This window comes from Oryza brachyantha, chromosome 6, assembly GCF_000231095.2.
Source record: "Oryza brachyantha chromosome 6, ObraRS2, whole genome shotgun sequence".
In the NCBI taxonomy this organism is placed as follows: Eukaryota; Viridiplantae; Streptophyta; class Magnoliopsida; order Poales; family Poaceae; genus Oryza; species Oryza brachyantha.
In genome coordinates, this window is record NC_023168.2 from 13,127,633 (window position 1) to 13,143,674 (window position 16,042).

The following is a 16,042-nucleotide window of genomic DNA, read 5'->3' on the forward strand; positions in this document are numbered from 1 at the left end:
GGCCCTAGGCCACCTCGCCTCTTCTCTTGGGTCGTCCAGTTCACACGCACGTGCGTTGCTGCCTTATTCGGTGTGCCATGCCTCCGCCTAGTCTCCACACGTGCTCACTGAGCGTGATATCTCCCTTCCCTAACTGTACAATAAGTACGACTCCACGTCGTATTCCTTAACCATATTTGTTACGTTTCTGTTAATATCAGATTTTGGCAAATATGCATTATAGATTAACTCGCGAGGGAAGACCAAATCGGACAGGAAACAAGGCAATCGGACAGAAGAATAAACGGAAGACAACTCGGGTTCAGCCGATAGAGTCCGGATCGGACAAGAATGGAATCCGATTGGGCTCGGATAATTATAGATAGATTCAGAATCAATCATAGTCCGTGTAAATTAGTTTTGACTGTCTTAGAGTTTGTTTAGGATTTGATCTTCAATTAGAGTTCACATGTAATAGGTTAGTTGCTAATACAGATCCATATCTTGTTAGGTTAGTTAATTTCTGGGATATAAATAGGGTATCCCGTAGCTTCGTAGAAACTACAATCAGTTCAATACACATCTTCGGCGCATCGCCAACTATCGCCAAGAGCGAGCTCTCGACGCGAGGTTTGTCAGCTTCGCAATGTAGTTCGTGTCTGTCAACCTGTCGATCGGCTAGAACAGGACTGTCTTGATTTAGTTCGATCTCCTGCCTAGTTAGTCGACGGTTTATCTGAGGCTTGTTGTTACTTTGATCCGTTCATGGTTTGAAGTAGTGATAAATTCTCGATCAAGTCCTCACGAGTTCTTTATTTGACATGTCGATATGAATCTGTTCGACTTGATTCTACATTGGTTTAGTCCGATCAATCTAGTTGGTTGGGTTTGTATTAATAGACCGGATCAAGTACTCGTGAGGGGTTATTGTTGGAGTTCTAGCCAGCATTATCTTGAGTAATTCATCAGCTTATCTATTAGAATCGTGGATCTTTATGTCTTCTATAGTTATATCGAATCTGACTGCATACTATCTCGGTTTGGTCCGATCTATGTAAGTTTGTAGGGTTAGCAACGGGGCGGGTCAGGACCAGGTTGGGCAAGAACGACCCGGCTCCGACCCCCAAAATCCTTCCCCGGACCTGGCCCCGAAAACAAAATTGAGGCTAACTCTGTCCCCGTCCCTGACCCTGGTGGATCCCAGTCCCCGAACGGGGCCCCGACGCCCCCGCAAAGCACATAGACAAAAGGAGTATGGACTCACCACGCTGGAGAGAGGAAGCCGAAAGCCGTGCCACCAGGTCGCCGCCCCTGATAGCTCGCCCTGACCCCGGCTACCGCGCCGCCGCCGAGTCGACTCGACGCTGCACCTCTCGGCCGCCGCCGAGTCGACTCGACACCGCACGTCGCGCCTCCGCGCTACCGTCGCCGCTGCCCCGAACGACTGACCCCGACGCCACCCGGCTGCCCCTCCGCACCCCTGACGGCGGCCGCCCGGTAGCCGCCGTCCCCGTCACTGCCGCACCTGCCGGGTCGCCTCGACGATGCCCTCCACGCCACTGCCACATAGTCATGCCGCCTGGCCGTCGCCCCAGATTCGGTGAGACCGAGAGAAAGATAGAGAGGAAGAGGAGAGAGTCTGAGAGTGGGGTTGTGCTGACGTGGTGTTAGGGTTTAGTTAAGTGGGTTGTTCACTTATTGGGCCTTCCATGTTTCAGATTTTAATGTCTAAAATAGATCCCCGGGTCATCGCGGGTTTGAACCTTCCCCCGGCCCTGGCCCCGACCAAAATCGGGGCCCCAACCCTGAACCCCGCGGGGCTAAAATTTCCCCCGCCCCTGCGGGGGAAATTGCCATCCCTATAAGTTTGGTCCAATCTACTAGGCTTAGTAGGCAAGTTGATGGATTACGGTGGTTTGGTGTTTAATTATTTGTACATCGTGATCTTACATTGATTTCATGCATGGTTATGTTTAGACCTGAGTTGTCTTGGTTTAGTCCAATCTTCTAGGTTTAGTGTGACTGTGTATGTAGTTAGGCATTATTGTTTTGTGCCGGTAATTAGTATGGCAATCAAGTTTTATCTTGATTAGTATGCTTAATGTTCTATCGGCTGTTGATTGCTTGTGCGATAAGTGTTGAATCAGTCCAATCGGCTGATTAATCTTAAAGTTATCTCGGTTAAGTCCGATCTTTTAAGATAAGTTAGTTGATTAAACTATTTGGTGGTTATTCTACTCATAATTCAGCCGATAGGACATATTTTACACAATATCATGAAATTTTTGTAAAGTCGATCGGCGAGATACAGATTTATAGCTAGCACGGGCTCCAAGACGTAACGTGTGTATGACAAGTGGGACAAAGTATTAATAGTGAAGTGTACGTTTTGTAGATAGACGCTCACAACGCACACACACTCTCCTCTAAGAACGCACGCAAACCCTACCCCTATGAGCATCTCTGAAGCCTGATCCGCGGGGACGACGCCTACCCCTGAAAGCACAGAGCCCCTATGAGCATCTCTGAAGCCTGATCAGCGGGGACGACGCCTACCCCTGAAAGCACAGAGCCGTTAAAAAATTCTGGAATATTCGCTCCAACCAGGAGTCGAACCCAGGACCTTAGGTGCTACTAAGGCCCTTGTAACTACTAGGCTACATGCCCTTTCGCATAAAGGAAATTATGTTAGGGAGGGGTGGATAAAAAAGGAAAGTAGTGTAATAAAAAAGTTATTTTGTTGTATGAATAAAGAAACCATACCTGACTCTACCATTGCACATACCATTATAAAATATGTTGTTGCTAACATGGATTAGACAAGAGTCTGTAATGGACTCTATCTTTGAACATGCTCTTGGATGGTCATAGACTTATCCATCACTTATAGTCGATTATATTAGACTAGTTTTATTTTTGCCATGAATGCAGTTAATTGCAGTTTGCCTCTGCGTATTGATACTATACCCTTAAGAAAGTAAGGGGAAGTGTAAGACATTGAAATTTGTGAGTAACCAAGTTATTAGATTGGAGGACCCTCTTTGGAATGATTAGGGCACATACAAAGATGTTTATTAGCTGACTCTCTTAATTGCCATATAAGCAAATTTGGTGACGTGGAGGAAAGAGAGGAAATGATAGAGAAAAACTATTGTTATGCATGGCAATATCTTAGCTAGAGTCGACTCTTAGCATTTATTAAAGGAAACTTTCTTGCATGAAGGTGGATAAAAAGAGAACTAGCGTAATGAGAAAATATTTTATTATATTAATGACAAAATCATACCTGACTCTATCTTTGTATGTATCATTATAAAATACGTTACATATAAGAGTCGATAATGATGAACATACCCTTACGAGTGAAAGCTACTGCAATATCTGTCTGCCTACGGATCCTTTTTGTTGGGTAAGCCTTGGTTAGTTCCCAACATTTTTTTCAAAAACATCATATCGAATTTTTCGACACCTAAATAAAGCATTAAACATAGATGAATCAAAAAACTAATTGCACAGTTACGGAAGAAATGTTGAGACGAATCTTTTGAACCTAATTAGTCCATGATTAGCCATAAGTGCTACATTAACCAACATGTGCTAATGACAGAGTAATTAAGCTCAAAAGATTCGTCTCACGGTTTCTAGGCTAGCCGTAAAATTCGTTTTTTCATTCGTGTTCGAAAAACCCTTCTGACGCCAAACATTTGACGTGACACTTCTTCTAAAAATTTTTCAATCTAAACACCCCCTAACAATCGCCAACACACATCCACCTGCCAAGTTCTTGTACCACTAGCGTAATTTACTCTTTGTATTTCTTTTCCTCTGCTATACTATAAAATAGAAAGTGTCATAGAAGCTCGAATAATCCCACTTTATGTTTGAAATCTTAATGAGGAAAGTTTCATCCGATTCCATGTGTGAACTGAATGTATTTTCACACTATTATTACTTTGAATATTTTCTATGTAAGTTCATGAGTCTTTTTTGAAAACTCCTGTTTTTCTTCTCTTAAAATACCATCAATAAAAGATTCTTCAAATTTGTTTCTACTAACACCTGCAACAATGCGTAGGGCATCTAGTTGTTGTAGGCTTGATAACAGATTCACCCAAACATTTTGCAACCTGCCATTTAAAATACCATGCAGTCAATGAAAAGAGGCATTTGTATTGACCTGTTCAGGGTCTCAACTCCATCTGTTTCAGTTTCTGAGCTATCAAGACAGTAGCAAAGGAGGGAGTTACAATTTGTAGTTAAAAAACTATTATGTCTGGCCGAGTAATCAAGGACCATTTTAAGAAGGCCATCGGTTTTCTGTGGTTACAAATATTGAATACTCCTGCAACGAGTCTGAATTCTTGCTTATGGTCATGCTACCCTTGTTTATATTCTCAACGAAGCTTCCTTCTCACATTACTCGGTATTTTTTTTTTGTTGTTGAAAGTTTTACATTACTCCGGTCTTGGAGCCATGGCTGCCATCCTCAAGGTCTTCATCTTGCTCCTGTTCATCATGCTTCACGTCGTGCATGCACAAATCAAGAACAATGGCGGCATGGCCGGCGGCTTCTACAACGTAACAGAGTATGGAGCAGAGCCGACCAACGAGGATAACAAAGATGTGAGCAACTTCTGCTTAATTTCATAATCCGTAAATTTTCATCTTAAATTCGAAATGCAGAAGTTTTTATTGCTTTTTTGGCGAAAATTAGCTCAATCCCTGCAAAAAAATTCTCAATGACTGAGTGTGTTTGATGCCTCTGCACGAAGTCTTTCATGGCTGCATGGCGCGCGGCATGTGGGTCGGCTTCCGGCAACGCGACGCTGCTGATCCCTGAGGGCAACTTCGCCGTCAGCGGCATCGAGTTCTCCGGTCCGTGCAAGAACGGCGGCTCGCATGTCGTGGTGGTGGTCGACGGCGTTCTGCGTCCGTGCACCGGCAGCTGCCACCGACGCTCGACGGGCGGTGGTGACGCCGCCAGCTGGATCACGTTCAGCGGCGTCAGCAACCTCCTGGTCACCGGCGCCGGCACCCTCGACGGCTGTGGCGGCGAACATCAGATGAACAATAACGCCAAGCCCAAGACGACGACGGTATGGTGCTTAAGCTGTCGAGACTGATGTGAGAAAGTTTTTTCCGGTGAACGAAATGGTGGAAGTTGACGACGGCCATGGCCGGCGGCTGCGCAGACTCTGGAGCTGGACGGGGTGGCGAACGCGACGGTGAGGGGGCTGACGTTCCTGAACAGCCGTGGGTTCCACCTCAACATCCACCGCAGCAGCCACGTCTTGGCGGAGGGCCTCCGCATCGAGGCGCCGGCGGCGAGCCGCAACACTGACGGGGTCCACGTCGGGCAGTCCAGCCACGTGACCGTCACCGACTCCACCATCGGCACGGGCGACGACTGCGTGTCCATCGGGCCGGGGTCCTCCGGCGTCGTCGTCGCCGGCGTGGCATGCGGGCCAGGCCACGGGATCAGCGTGGGCAGCCTCGGGAGGGAGGAAGACGAGGGCGCCGACGCCGACGTGCGTGGGCTGCTCGTCACGAACTGCACCATCGCCGGCACCACCAACGGGCTCCGCATCAAGACGTGGCCCGGGTCGCCGCCGAGCCGCGCCTCCGACATCACGTTCCGCGACATCGCCATGGCCGACGTCTCCAACCCCATCATCATCGACCAGCACTACTGCCCCCACGCCCGCTGCTCCCACATCGACAAGGTCCGCGACACGATCTCCCTCTCTCTCTCCTCCTGATCATCAATCTCCATTGACAAAGAACACGGTAGATGATCGTGTTGTCGCTTCTTCTTGCATCTGCAGCCGTCGCTGGTGCAGATCAGCGACGTGACGTACGAGAGGATCGCGGGGACGTCGAGCAGCAGGGTGGCGGTGCAGCTGCTGTGCAGCGAGGACCGCCCGTGCAGCGGGGTGCGCTTCGACCGCGTCAGCCTCAGCTGCGGCGAGCGGCAGTGCGACGCCAGGTTCAGCAACGTGGAGGGGAAGCCCGCCGCTGCCTTGGTGGCGTCGGCGGCGGAAGGCCCTGCCGGCGCCGGGGAGCAAGAAGCCGACGACGCGGAGCCCAACGACGCCGCACAAATGCAAGTATTCCAGTGAGCTCTGCTGCTTCTGTGATGAGACAGTGGATGGAAGGAAAATGGATTGGAAGAATGGATTTAGGGTTCGAGCCATTGGACAGTACGTCGAATAACGTAGTTCACAGAAGCGTGTTGTCCTAAGGATGCTTCGCTTTCTGCTGGTTTGGAAAGCTGTCAATTGTGGATTTACTTTTGCAAGTAGTGCAATTAGTTTGAACTTGTATGGACCTTATACAGCCTAAATTTACAGTTCTAATTAGCCTGAGAACTTGTGGTTTCTTTCAAGACCAATATGACTCCCCCTCCCTCTTCCGACAAGTTTCAAAAAAATTCAGAAATTGGGTGCTCATGGGCTCTTCCTTGCTAGTGTGAAGTGGAAGTGTTATGTTTCATTTTGGAGAGATGATTGGCTTGGTGATTGCTCTCTGAAACCTTACTTTCCATACTTGTTTCAGATTTGTAATCAACAATGAATATTAGTGAGAGTGGTATAGAGTATTTAACTTTCAGTAGAGCTTTGTCTCATGAGGATATGATCTGTTGGCAAGTGATATGTGCTAAGATAGATTCTTTCTCCAGATCAGACCAAAATAGAGCTGATAAGCTAGTATGGACATTGGACAAAAAAAGGTCTCTTTATTTCTTACTCTATGTATAGGTTGCTTACTTTCATAGGGATGATAGATTAAGAGATATCATTTGGAAATCTCCTATGCCATTGAAACTCAAAGCACATTCTTTGGCTAGCCTGAAAAAAAAAACAGGATTCAACTAGAAAGGTTACGCGGCTTCGCCGCCCGTAATTTCTCAGCTGAGCAGTTTTTTACTGGTTATAACTGTAAATTCATATTTAATATTGTTAAGAATTATTTAAATAAAGAATAAGCATGGCCTCGCTACGCCCAACTGAGTTTGGGTCAATATACTTTCTCCATAATTAAGATTAAATATTTTTATTTTTTCTTGACATGTTGGATCATAAATGCTAATGAAGCAGGGGCAAAGCTAGAGTATTTTATCGGGATTAGGCAACCCCGATCAACTCCAACAAAATAGATGATTTAATTATTTAGACAATGAAGATGACAATGCAGACTAAATAAGATTTTAGTATATTTCCTAGCTTTGCCCCTAATTGAAGTTTTCTCCTTTTTGGAGCATGTGTATGTTATTAGAGAGTTCGTTGAGTTTTTAAGTATATTTGTAGAATACCGAGGAATAACATGTAGTAAGAACGTTGCTTACACCTTTTACCATTAAAAGTTTCATTTTGAACCATCGTAACCATTTCTTTGTACTTTGGATAAGATATCTTTCTAATCAATTTTTTTTTCTAAGCCATTTCTAGCCACCCTCTAAGTAGCAAACATATGGCATGAACATGGATGGTGCCAGTGAGCTTCATATCTATCTTTTTTTTCTACTTATATTTATAAGCCAAAATTTAAATTTTTAACCTTAAATTTGAACTTGATTTAAGGTTTTTCACCATTGTTTATTTTTTGCCTTGGTTTTTAGATCGCTATAAATATATATATAAAAATTTTTATTCACAAATTATTTTTTATTTACAAATGTGTCATTTGTTTATTATAAAAAAACCAAACAATCATCATACTTCCCGTTGAACCGAACTCATGCAAAAAAAAATGTGTGAGTACTGCCTATATGTCAACTAATGTTTTGTTAAGCGACCAATTTTAATTTAAATTTAAATTTGGACGCTGAAAGTCCCTGATAAAAAATGTGAGTGCTAATCTAGGGATATTTGCAGAAATACTTATACTGTTTAGTGGAGCGTATGATAATAATATTTGTAGGGGTGCTAATAGGCATGGACGGGCCAACTTTGGCACCAGCGACCAGTGAGTTTATGTCTCTAGCTTGTATTTTTCTCAATTCTCTCTGTTGCTATTTTCTACTTAGTAGTAGTCCTGTTTCTCTGGCTCTTCCTCGTTGGACGAGCTGCCCTATACGGTGAATGACATATACGGAGTACTGTACGTGGCTAACTGGCTACGGTGCTGAGGGAGAATGCTCGTACGGTGCTGTGGCGCACCGCTGCTGGGTAGGCCTGGGACATATGACCCACCACTCAAGAGTTACACGATGCCTCGAGTAAACCCGGACGCGAGTGATATATTGGGAAGGCCACGTGGCCCAATCAAAACGCAACAAAACTTCCAACATTTCTGGAGGATATAAAGATGCTCAACATATATATATTTTTTTCCTTTTCATTGTTACTGTTTTTACTTGGTGCATATATCAAGATGTCCTTGGCTGATAGAGTCGTAGAGATGCCCAACAAGTTTTGATGATTTTGTTGATGACAACTTCTTCCCCTGGTAGACAAAATTTAGCTAGAGTTTTTTTTTTTCTTCTTGCTGCCTGCTATTGGCAACTCTGGTCTTCTAGGAATGATATGGTTATTACTTATTTAGCAATTTTACAGTCCAATAAAAAGTAACAAAAGAAACCTCGAGGTACCGGTACCTCGTGGTATCAAATTGTTTCTGATCGTTGGATCTAACAGCACACATCCTACTCAACTAGATCCAATGGTAAGAAATGATTTGGTACCTCAAGGTACTTTTTATTGGACCGGAGTAAATCTCTTACTTATTACTCCCTTCGTTTCACAATATAAGACTTTCTAGTCTTGCCTAGATTTATATGGATACTAATGAATATAGACATATATATATATATAAATTATATATATTCATCAATTAATGAATTTAGACAAAACTAGAAAGTCTTACGATATAAAACGAAGAAAGGTTTAGATTACTTGCCCTCTAACTATCCCCTGGGCATTATCTGTCTTCTGCTGCAGTGGAAGCCTTTGATGAAAGCTGAGGAGCTGAAGGTTTTGGAAAGCTGGATTGAAGGCCTTCAACTTATTACAGATGAGGCGCCTGCAGGTTCCCAGATCAGGCTGTAGCAGCAGCTAGATTGTGTTTTCAGTTTTGTTTCAGCGGTTGGACTTGGTTTAGCATTTTCACTCCTTTCTCAGGTTCTTTTAGGCTTTTCAGTTGTGGGAGCAGTTGCTGAGATGATGCCCTGTGCTCTGCCTTTTGTAAACAGGCATCCCCGGTATGTGTTTTACCCCTTTGTCGAACTGCTCTAGCATCTCATATTTTTCGCTTTTGCTTATATGTATAAGCCAAAATTTAAATTTTTATTTTTAAATTTGGAGTTGATTTTGTGTTTTTCACCGAAGTTTATTTTTTAACTTTTACTTTTAAATCTCTAAGTATACGTATGTAAAAGTTTTATTTATAAATTATTTTTCGTTCGTAAATATGACATTTGATTTTTTCTAGAAAAAAGCCAAAGAATCACCCTTCTATAAATAAAGCTGGGCTTGAGCTTTCCTCTTAAAAATATTAATAGTTTCGTTGGGCAGTTAATATTGTAATTTTGGTAAAATCAAGACTCACGTATATGAGGACGTTCTTTGTGGTACAGTGGTAATCCTGTTTTTGTGATACATACAAACGATAAGACTGTGTAAGCAAAAAAGGCACCGAGATATGTGTTCCTCTAGAGCATGACTTATAACATGGACTATGGAAATAAAGTCCTTGTACACGCAAGAGCTAGAAGGTGATTAAGGTGATTGTTTGGCAGAAAAAGCCAAACAACATATTTAGAAATAAAAAAATATTTTTTAATAAAACTTTTAATTACATGTTTTTAGCAATAAGTTAAGGCTAAAATATAAACTATGATAAAAATTCTAAAATATGTTCTAAATTTAAGGTTGATAATTCAAATTTTGATTTATAAATATAAATTAAAACGAAAAGATAGGACCGCTAGATTTCAGGACCTTTTCTCTATCCTAAATGCAATGCCTTCAAGATATCTCTCCTCTTAGGTGGCGTTATAACTCTCACATACAGCTATTCACATACTATCTGTAGCAATTTTGAGCTCATGTAAAACTACAGGTAGCCCTCTTGATCAAGAATCCGGTCTGTGCCATACTACGCAAAGTTCACCATTTAATAGTGAAGAATTTACAATTAGCCTTTCTATTAGGATGTTGGCCTTTAATAAACATATAAATTGTGGGGGTGCAACATTTTTAGGCCAACAATGGCAGAGCCGGCCGATTTAACAAGACCCTGGACCAAGCGCAATGCTTCGCAGTCTCGGCGCATTTTGTTTCCAAAATTTCAAGCACTCGGTTGCATGGCAGTTGGATGATGTACTAGCCAAAAGTTGTGAATTTGCTTAAATTTAACCAATAACTCGACAACTTTAGTGATAATTTATACATGTTCTAACTTTTTTTTTTCAAAATTTCTTAATTTAGCTCCCTCAAAATCTTATATATGTAAACTTGGGTCCAACACTCGGGACTTGATTGGGTCGCGTAGTACCACTCTCCATCCGGTGTTCGCAACCGCACGCTCTTATTGTGCCACGTTACCTCGATTTCCCATGTACACCAGTTGGATGTTGGATGAAGGGCCAAGGATCATTGGGATGGATCTTGGTGTAACATATAAAGTTTTATAGATTTTTTATTGAAACACTATATCAGTTGTCGGGTCAAGTATCGATGGTCAAAAATAGGTTCGGTGACCATGCTTTAGAGCAACTTTAACAGCTCCCCATCCTAACTTGTTATCTTTATTTTTCTTGGCAAAGTGTAAAAAAAATGTCTTCAACAGTTTGCCATCTGGGTTTTGAAATTTTTGTAATTTGTCATATCCTTACGTTTACGCGTATATATGGGAGTCCGGATTTCACTTGGTATCCACGAAGTACGACGTTGCGTTTCTCTCGTGCCTCCTCCTAGAAGTTTCACGTGCAACGAAAAGAGAAGTCTCGCCATGAGCTACTCGTGGTCCAGTGCCGACCCGCTGCCGACCGGCGACACCGCCGCACGCTGTCCGGCCATTGGCCAGGCTCGTTCCCGGTCGACCCCGAGCTGTTGGTAGAACTGCCGGTAGTAGGCGACGTGGCTGTTGACGGCGTCGGGGTTCTTGCCGTCGCACTCGAGCGCGCCGTTGATGGCGTTGATGGTGGTGCCGAAGCCCTGGCCGGAGACGATGGCGTCGTGCACGCTGTTGGTCTAGTACCAGAGCGCCGTCTGGAACGTCAGCACGGCGCTCCGCGCCACCGCATCCGGGTCGCCCAGCCCGTCGAACCCGATGCTCTGCCCCGCCGGCCCGTAGTTGAAGTTCCACGAGATCTGCAGCCCCGCGCCCGTAGTACCCTTTCCCCGCCGTGCACGGCCACTGCGTGCTCGTCTCGTCGCAGTTCTTGCTCGCTCCGTCGATCTCCTCGATGTAGCTGCAGCACCCCCATTGCCATTCTCATCAGAACAGAACAGGGTGATATCTACTTGTATTTTAGTGTTGCTTACTTATGGTCTCGTGGTTGGCGTGCGCGAAGAAGGCGGCGATCTTGCGCTTGGAGTCGTCGTCGGAGCCCGTGCGGCCGAAGGAAGGGTAGCCACCGTTGGCGCTGAGGAAGGCGTCACGGGTGTAGAACCCCTTGGCGGCGCAGTCGGCGGCGGCCTGCGCGATGAGCGCCGCGAAGAACTCCGGCGTGACGATGCTCGCCACGGACACGCTGTTGGTGGCCGGCACGTCGCAGGGCCCCGACTGGCACCCCGTGCCGTGTCGCAGTAGTCTTTGCCGGTGCCGCAGTAACCCCACTTGCTGCAGCACTGGTCCGCTGCGCACCCGCAGTTCGGCGCCGTCGCCGTGCTCGCCGACACGCCCACCACCAGCACGATGGACAGCAGTCGGCGCACGGCGCGGGTGGTGGCGTGGGGCAGGGCGGTGTGACGCGGGTGGCCACGGGCGACGCGCAGGCACGGCCGGCTGCGCGGGGGCACGGGCGAGGTGCAGGCTGCGCGGGACGGGGCGGCGCGCCGCGGGCGGCCACGGGCGACGCGAGGGCGCGGCCGGCGACGCGGAGGCGGCGCTGAAGGGGAGACACAGGCGGCTTGGCGCGGCCAGCGCCCGCGACCGGGGGCGCAAGGGCCATCGCGGCTCTGACTGGTTGGGGCCGGGAGCGATAACATAGACGGCAATCTGTGATTGCCCTTAACTTCCAACCGTTTTTTCCTTTGTCATATTGGTTACAAATTTACTGAAACTCCTGATTTGAGAAACTATTTTTGCCTAATCGTTAGAGTTGCTCTAATATAACAAGGCTAGGGACATTTTTAGTAGAGAATTCAATTCCCCATCCAGCCATCTCTCACATCACTACTAGGGATGGCAATTTTACCCACTAGTTCGCGTATCCGTGGGTGCTTGACCCGATGGGTTTGGCCATAGGGTTAATTTTTTACCCATGGGTACGTTCGCCCTGTAACTCAAAAATCTAACGGATAAGAGTCGGGTTTATATTTTACCCGTGGGTAACCTATACCTGACCCAAAATTAATATGGAGGTTGATTTTGGCCTATCTCTCGTGCCCATTTTCTATTGACCTATTAAAATCTTGAACTTTGATAAAACTATGCTAGTTTGTTTATAATTTGCATTGCTCTTTTAAACTATTGGTGATAATTTTTATAATTTATTAATTTTATTGCTCTTTATTTAATTACCTTTCTACTAAGATATTAATCATATGAAACCCATTAGGTACCCGCCGGATATACCCGTGCCCGACGTGCATGGCCATGTGTATGGATTCCTACCTACCATTCCTATAGGGTATCAATCAGGCGGACAAAAACGAATATCGGATCGAGCACGGACTTGCTCTACCCGTACCGGACCCGACTCGACCCATTGCCATATCTAATCATCACCATTGCGGCATCCTCACATCTGGCCTCCTGCCCTCTCATCCGGTCCCTGCTCCTCCCCTAGCCACGGTCCACCCTGCTATGTTCACACCTGTGTGGCCACACAGCCTCTGTCGCCTCATGGCCACCAACGCCGTCGTCTACATCCCGACCACCACTGGATTCCAACTTCGTCGTCCAATCTGTCTCGACCTTGCCCCATTCTTGCTGCGAAGGGGATTAAGGTGGGCCAGCTGTCACGCCTAAAAATTTACGCCAAATTTTTGAACAGCATGTATTAAATCTCGGTCCAGAAATCAGCTCGATTACACACTATAACAAATTAATACACAGTTCCACGACTTAAAAACAAATAAAAACAATTATCTATCGAAATGCAGCGGAAAGAGGAAACAAGACTAGAACCATCTAATCTTCAGTTTCAGCTGGCGTGACGGCTACACACCACAGACATTCTCGACGGCGGACTAAACCTCACTTCAACCTTGGGAACAACCTTCTGACTGAAACTCTGACATTTGCTCTTTCTCTGGTGAGGAAAAATTAAGCAAGACTGAGTACAAACCACCGTACTCAACAAGTAACACCCAAAAAAAGAAGAATAATGAATGCAAAAGGGTAACAACTATAGGCTAAGATTAACTTGCACAAAAGCTGTAGTAATTTAGCAAAACATTAGATAAAATAGATTGAAAAGAAGTAAAGTAAAGATTTAAAATAATCAATCACTGTCCAACATCACACCACGTTGTAACAGGCCCAAACCGCTATCGAACGTTACACCACGTAGCGACAGGGTTAACCTTCTGCCCAACGTTAAACCACGCTGCGACAGACCCGAACCACTGCCAACGTTACACCACATTGTGCAGGGTCAAACCACTCCTAAGATTAATCAAATTATTAAAGGGGTTCAACTAATCCCAGTGAGTCTGTAAGTTTGCCCAATAACCGCGGGCATGACTATTCGAATAGTTTTACTCTGCAGAGGTGTACAACTTTACCCACAAGACATGGCTCCCAAGCATGTTACCGTGCCCCAACGTATCACCACGGTACCTCAGTACGAAAACCATGATAAGACCTTTCACCTAACACTTTCTAGACAATCGCACCACACTTCAGGTTTCGTCCCCTCCTTTACACCAAGTCGGGCAGCCCCTTCTTGTGCCTAGGTGAATCTAGAAGCAGCATAGGACCATCGTTACACCACGATTCTCATCCATACTCCATCACGCCCTCCCTTGCCTGGGTACATCGAATAGGGACAAGTTAGACTATAAGTCTCACCGTTGCCCATTCTGGCTTGTGGTTAGTACGTGTAAGACTTCCAGGGTTTCCCAAGAACCGGTCCTTAATTGCCATGGGTGCGAATCTCAAAACCATGCACCCACAGTCCACCATAAGCAATGTTTTAGTTTTACTAATCCACATTGGAAAGATAACCATGATCAGAACCATTAAAGGTCTATCAAAGTCTAATAGTTAATTAAATGATAATTGGTGAGCTATTTGAACTAAGCATGGCTAAGCATTGCCTAAACCTATTTCTAGTCAAATTAACCGTGGGATGACAATAATAATGAGTGGGAATCAACGGATATAAAGATAATTACCCAATAGATAAATAAAATAAATACATTTGCATAAAACAATGCACATTTGAATGTAAAGTGGGGAATTTTATAAATATATGTTCAATATGATCAAAGAAGGGTGCCACTTGCCTTGCTCAGACCCACGAGAAACTTCGGCGACGACTTTGAAAACAAACGGCGCTGCGACGGGGCCAAAACCTACGACAAACAGAGCAAATAGGTGTTGACGCTGAAAATAACAATCAACGGTCACACACGTAGGCCTGAGAATCAATCTTAGACCATTCCAGTGCAGGACCTAATTCTTAGAAATACCGGGCGTGCCAGTCAGTTTGATCCTACAACTGACAAGATATAACATGGGAAAATAGTTAACCCTAAAACTGCTATCGGCCGTACAACTGATACTGTTCCAGGACTCTAGCCGATAGACTAGACGATCGACTTTACAGGAATTTTATGATAACAGTTATAAATATGCCCAATAGGCCAAGTCAAAAAGGGGATAGATACCAAATAAGACAACCGACAAGTTAATCTTAAGAGATCGGACCCAACCGAGACAATCGTAAGATTAATCGGTCGATCGGACCGTTCCAGTATTCATCATCCGCTAAATTATTAGCCGATGTAAGACTAAACATGGAATTAAATATAAACTGGGACGGTATGCTAATTATCGACATAAAACAATAACAACCAATGACACGTATGCCTATACCAGATCTAGAAGATCGAACCTAATCGAGACAGTACAGATCTAAGCATAACCATACGTAGCATCAAGTGAATATTGTAACATGCGAGTAACGAGATAGCCAACCAGCGTAATCCATCAGCCAATTCATTAAAGTCAGCCGACTGGACAGATTTATATGGATAGATTGCTCCAGACATACATAGATCAGACCTAACTGAGACATTATACGGTCTAGTACGATATAGCCATAGACAGTAAACAGTCTAAATTACTTAATAGATTACTTGAGATAATACTGGCTAAAACTCCAGCGAAAAGTCTCTACGAACCCCCGATTCCATCTGATGACATAGATCCAATAAACCAGATTGATCAGACAGAACCGAGACAGAATCAGGCTAATTAGAACAATGCCACCAAATTGAAAGAAGAACTCGTAGAGACTTAAACGAGTGCTAATACTATTTCAAAACAATATAGATCAAAAGTAATAATAGAACCCAGCCCGCTGATCATCCGAGCAGAAGATCGGGCTTAACCGAGACAGTTCTGTCTTAGTTGATCGACGGGTTTTGACGAACCATAAGTCACATTGCGAAGCTGACAAACCCCGTGCCGAGAGCTCAAGCAAGTCGAAGATTTGAGGCGATGCGCCAAGTTAGATTGATCTAGAGATATCCTTACAAGGACCCCGGGCACCTATATTTATAGCCCGGGAAATAACTAACCGGATATGAATCTGCTACTACCTAACTTTACATTATTCGGACTCTAATTTAATAACAGAATCCTAAACAAACTTCGGAATAAATCTAATTAATGTACACGGACTCACATTTAAGCACCGAATCTTCCTCCAAACTTTGGGCCCAAT

At 44.7% G+C, this 16,042-nt stretch overlaps 1 protein-coding gene and 1 pseudogene across 1 annotated transcript; one reads left to right on the forward strand and one right to left on the reverse strand.

The window, feature by feature from the left end:
• The first annotated feature begins 4,452 nt into the window (after positions 1-4,452).
• LOC102719025 (exopolygalacturonase-like) lies at positions 4,453-9,026 on the forward strand. The gene is made up of 7 exons (XM_040525163.1): positions 4,453-4,602; positions 4,752-5,075; positions 5,172-5,218; positions 5,462-5,492; positions 5,595-5,702; positions 5,805-6,086; positions 8,919-9,026. The coding sequence occupies exons 1-7, from the start codon at positions 4,453-4,455 to the stop codon at positions 9,024-9,026; spliced, it is 1,050 nt and encodes a 349-aa protein (XP_040381097.1).
• Positions 9,027-10,934: 1,908 nt separating this feature from the next.
• On the reverse strand, positions 10,935-12,094 carry LOC102719307 (annotated as a pseudogene).
• Positions 12,095-16,042: the final 3,948 nt, after the last annotated feature.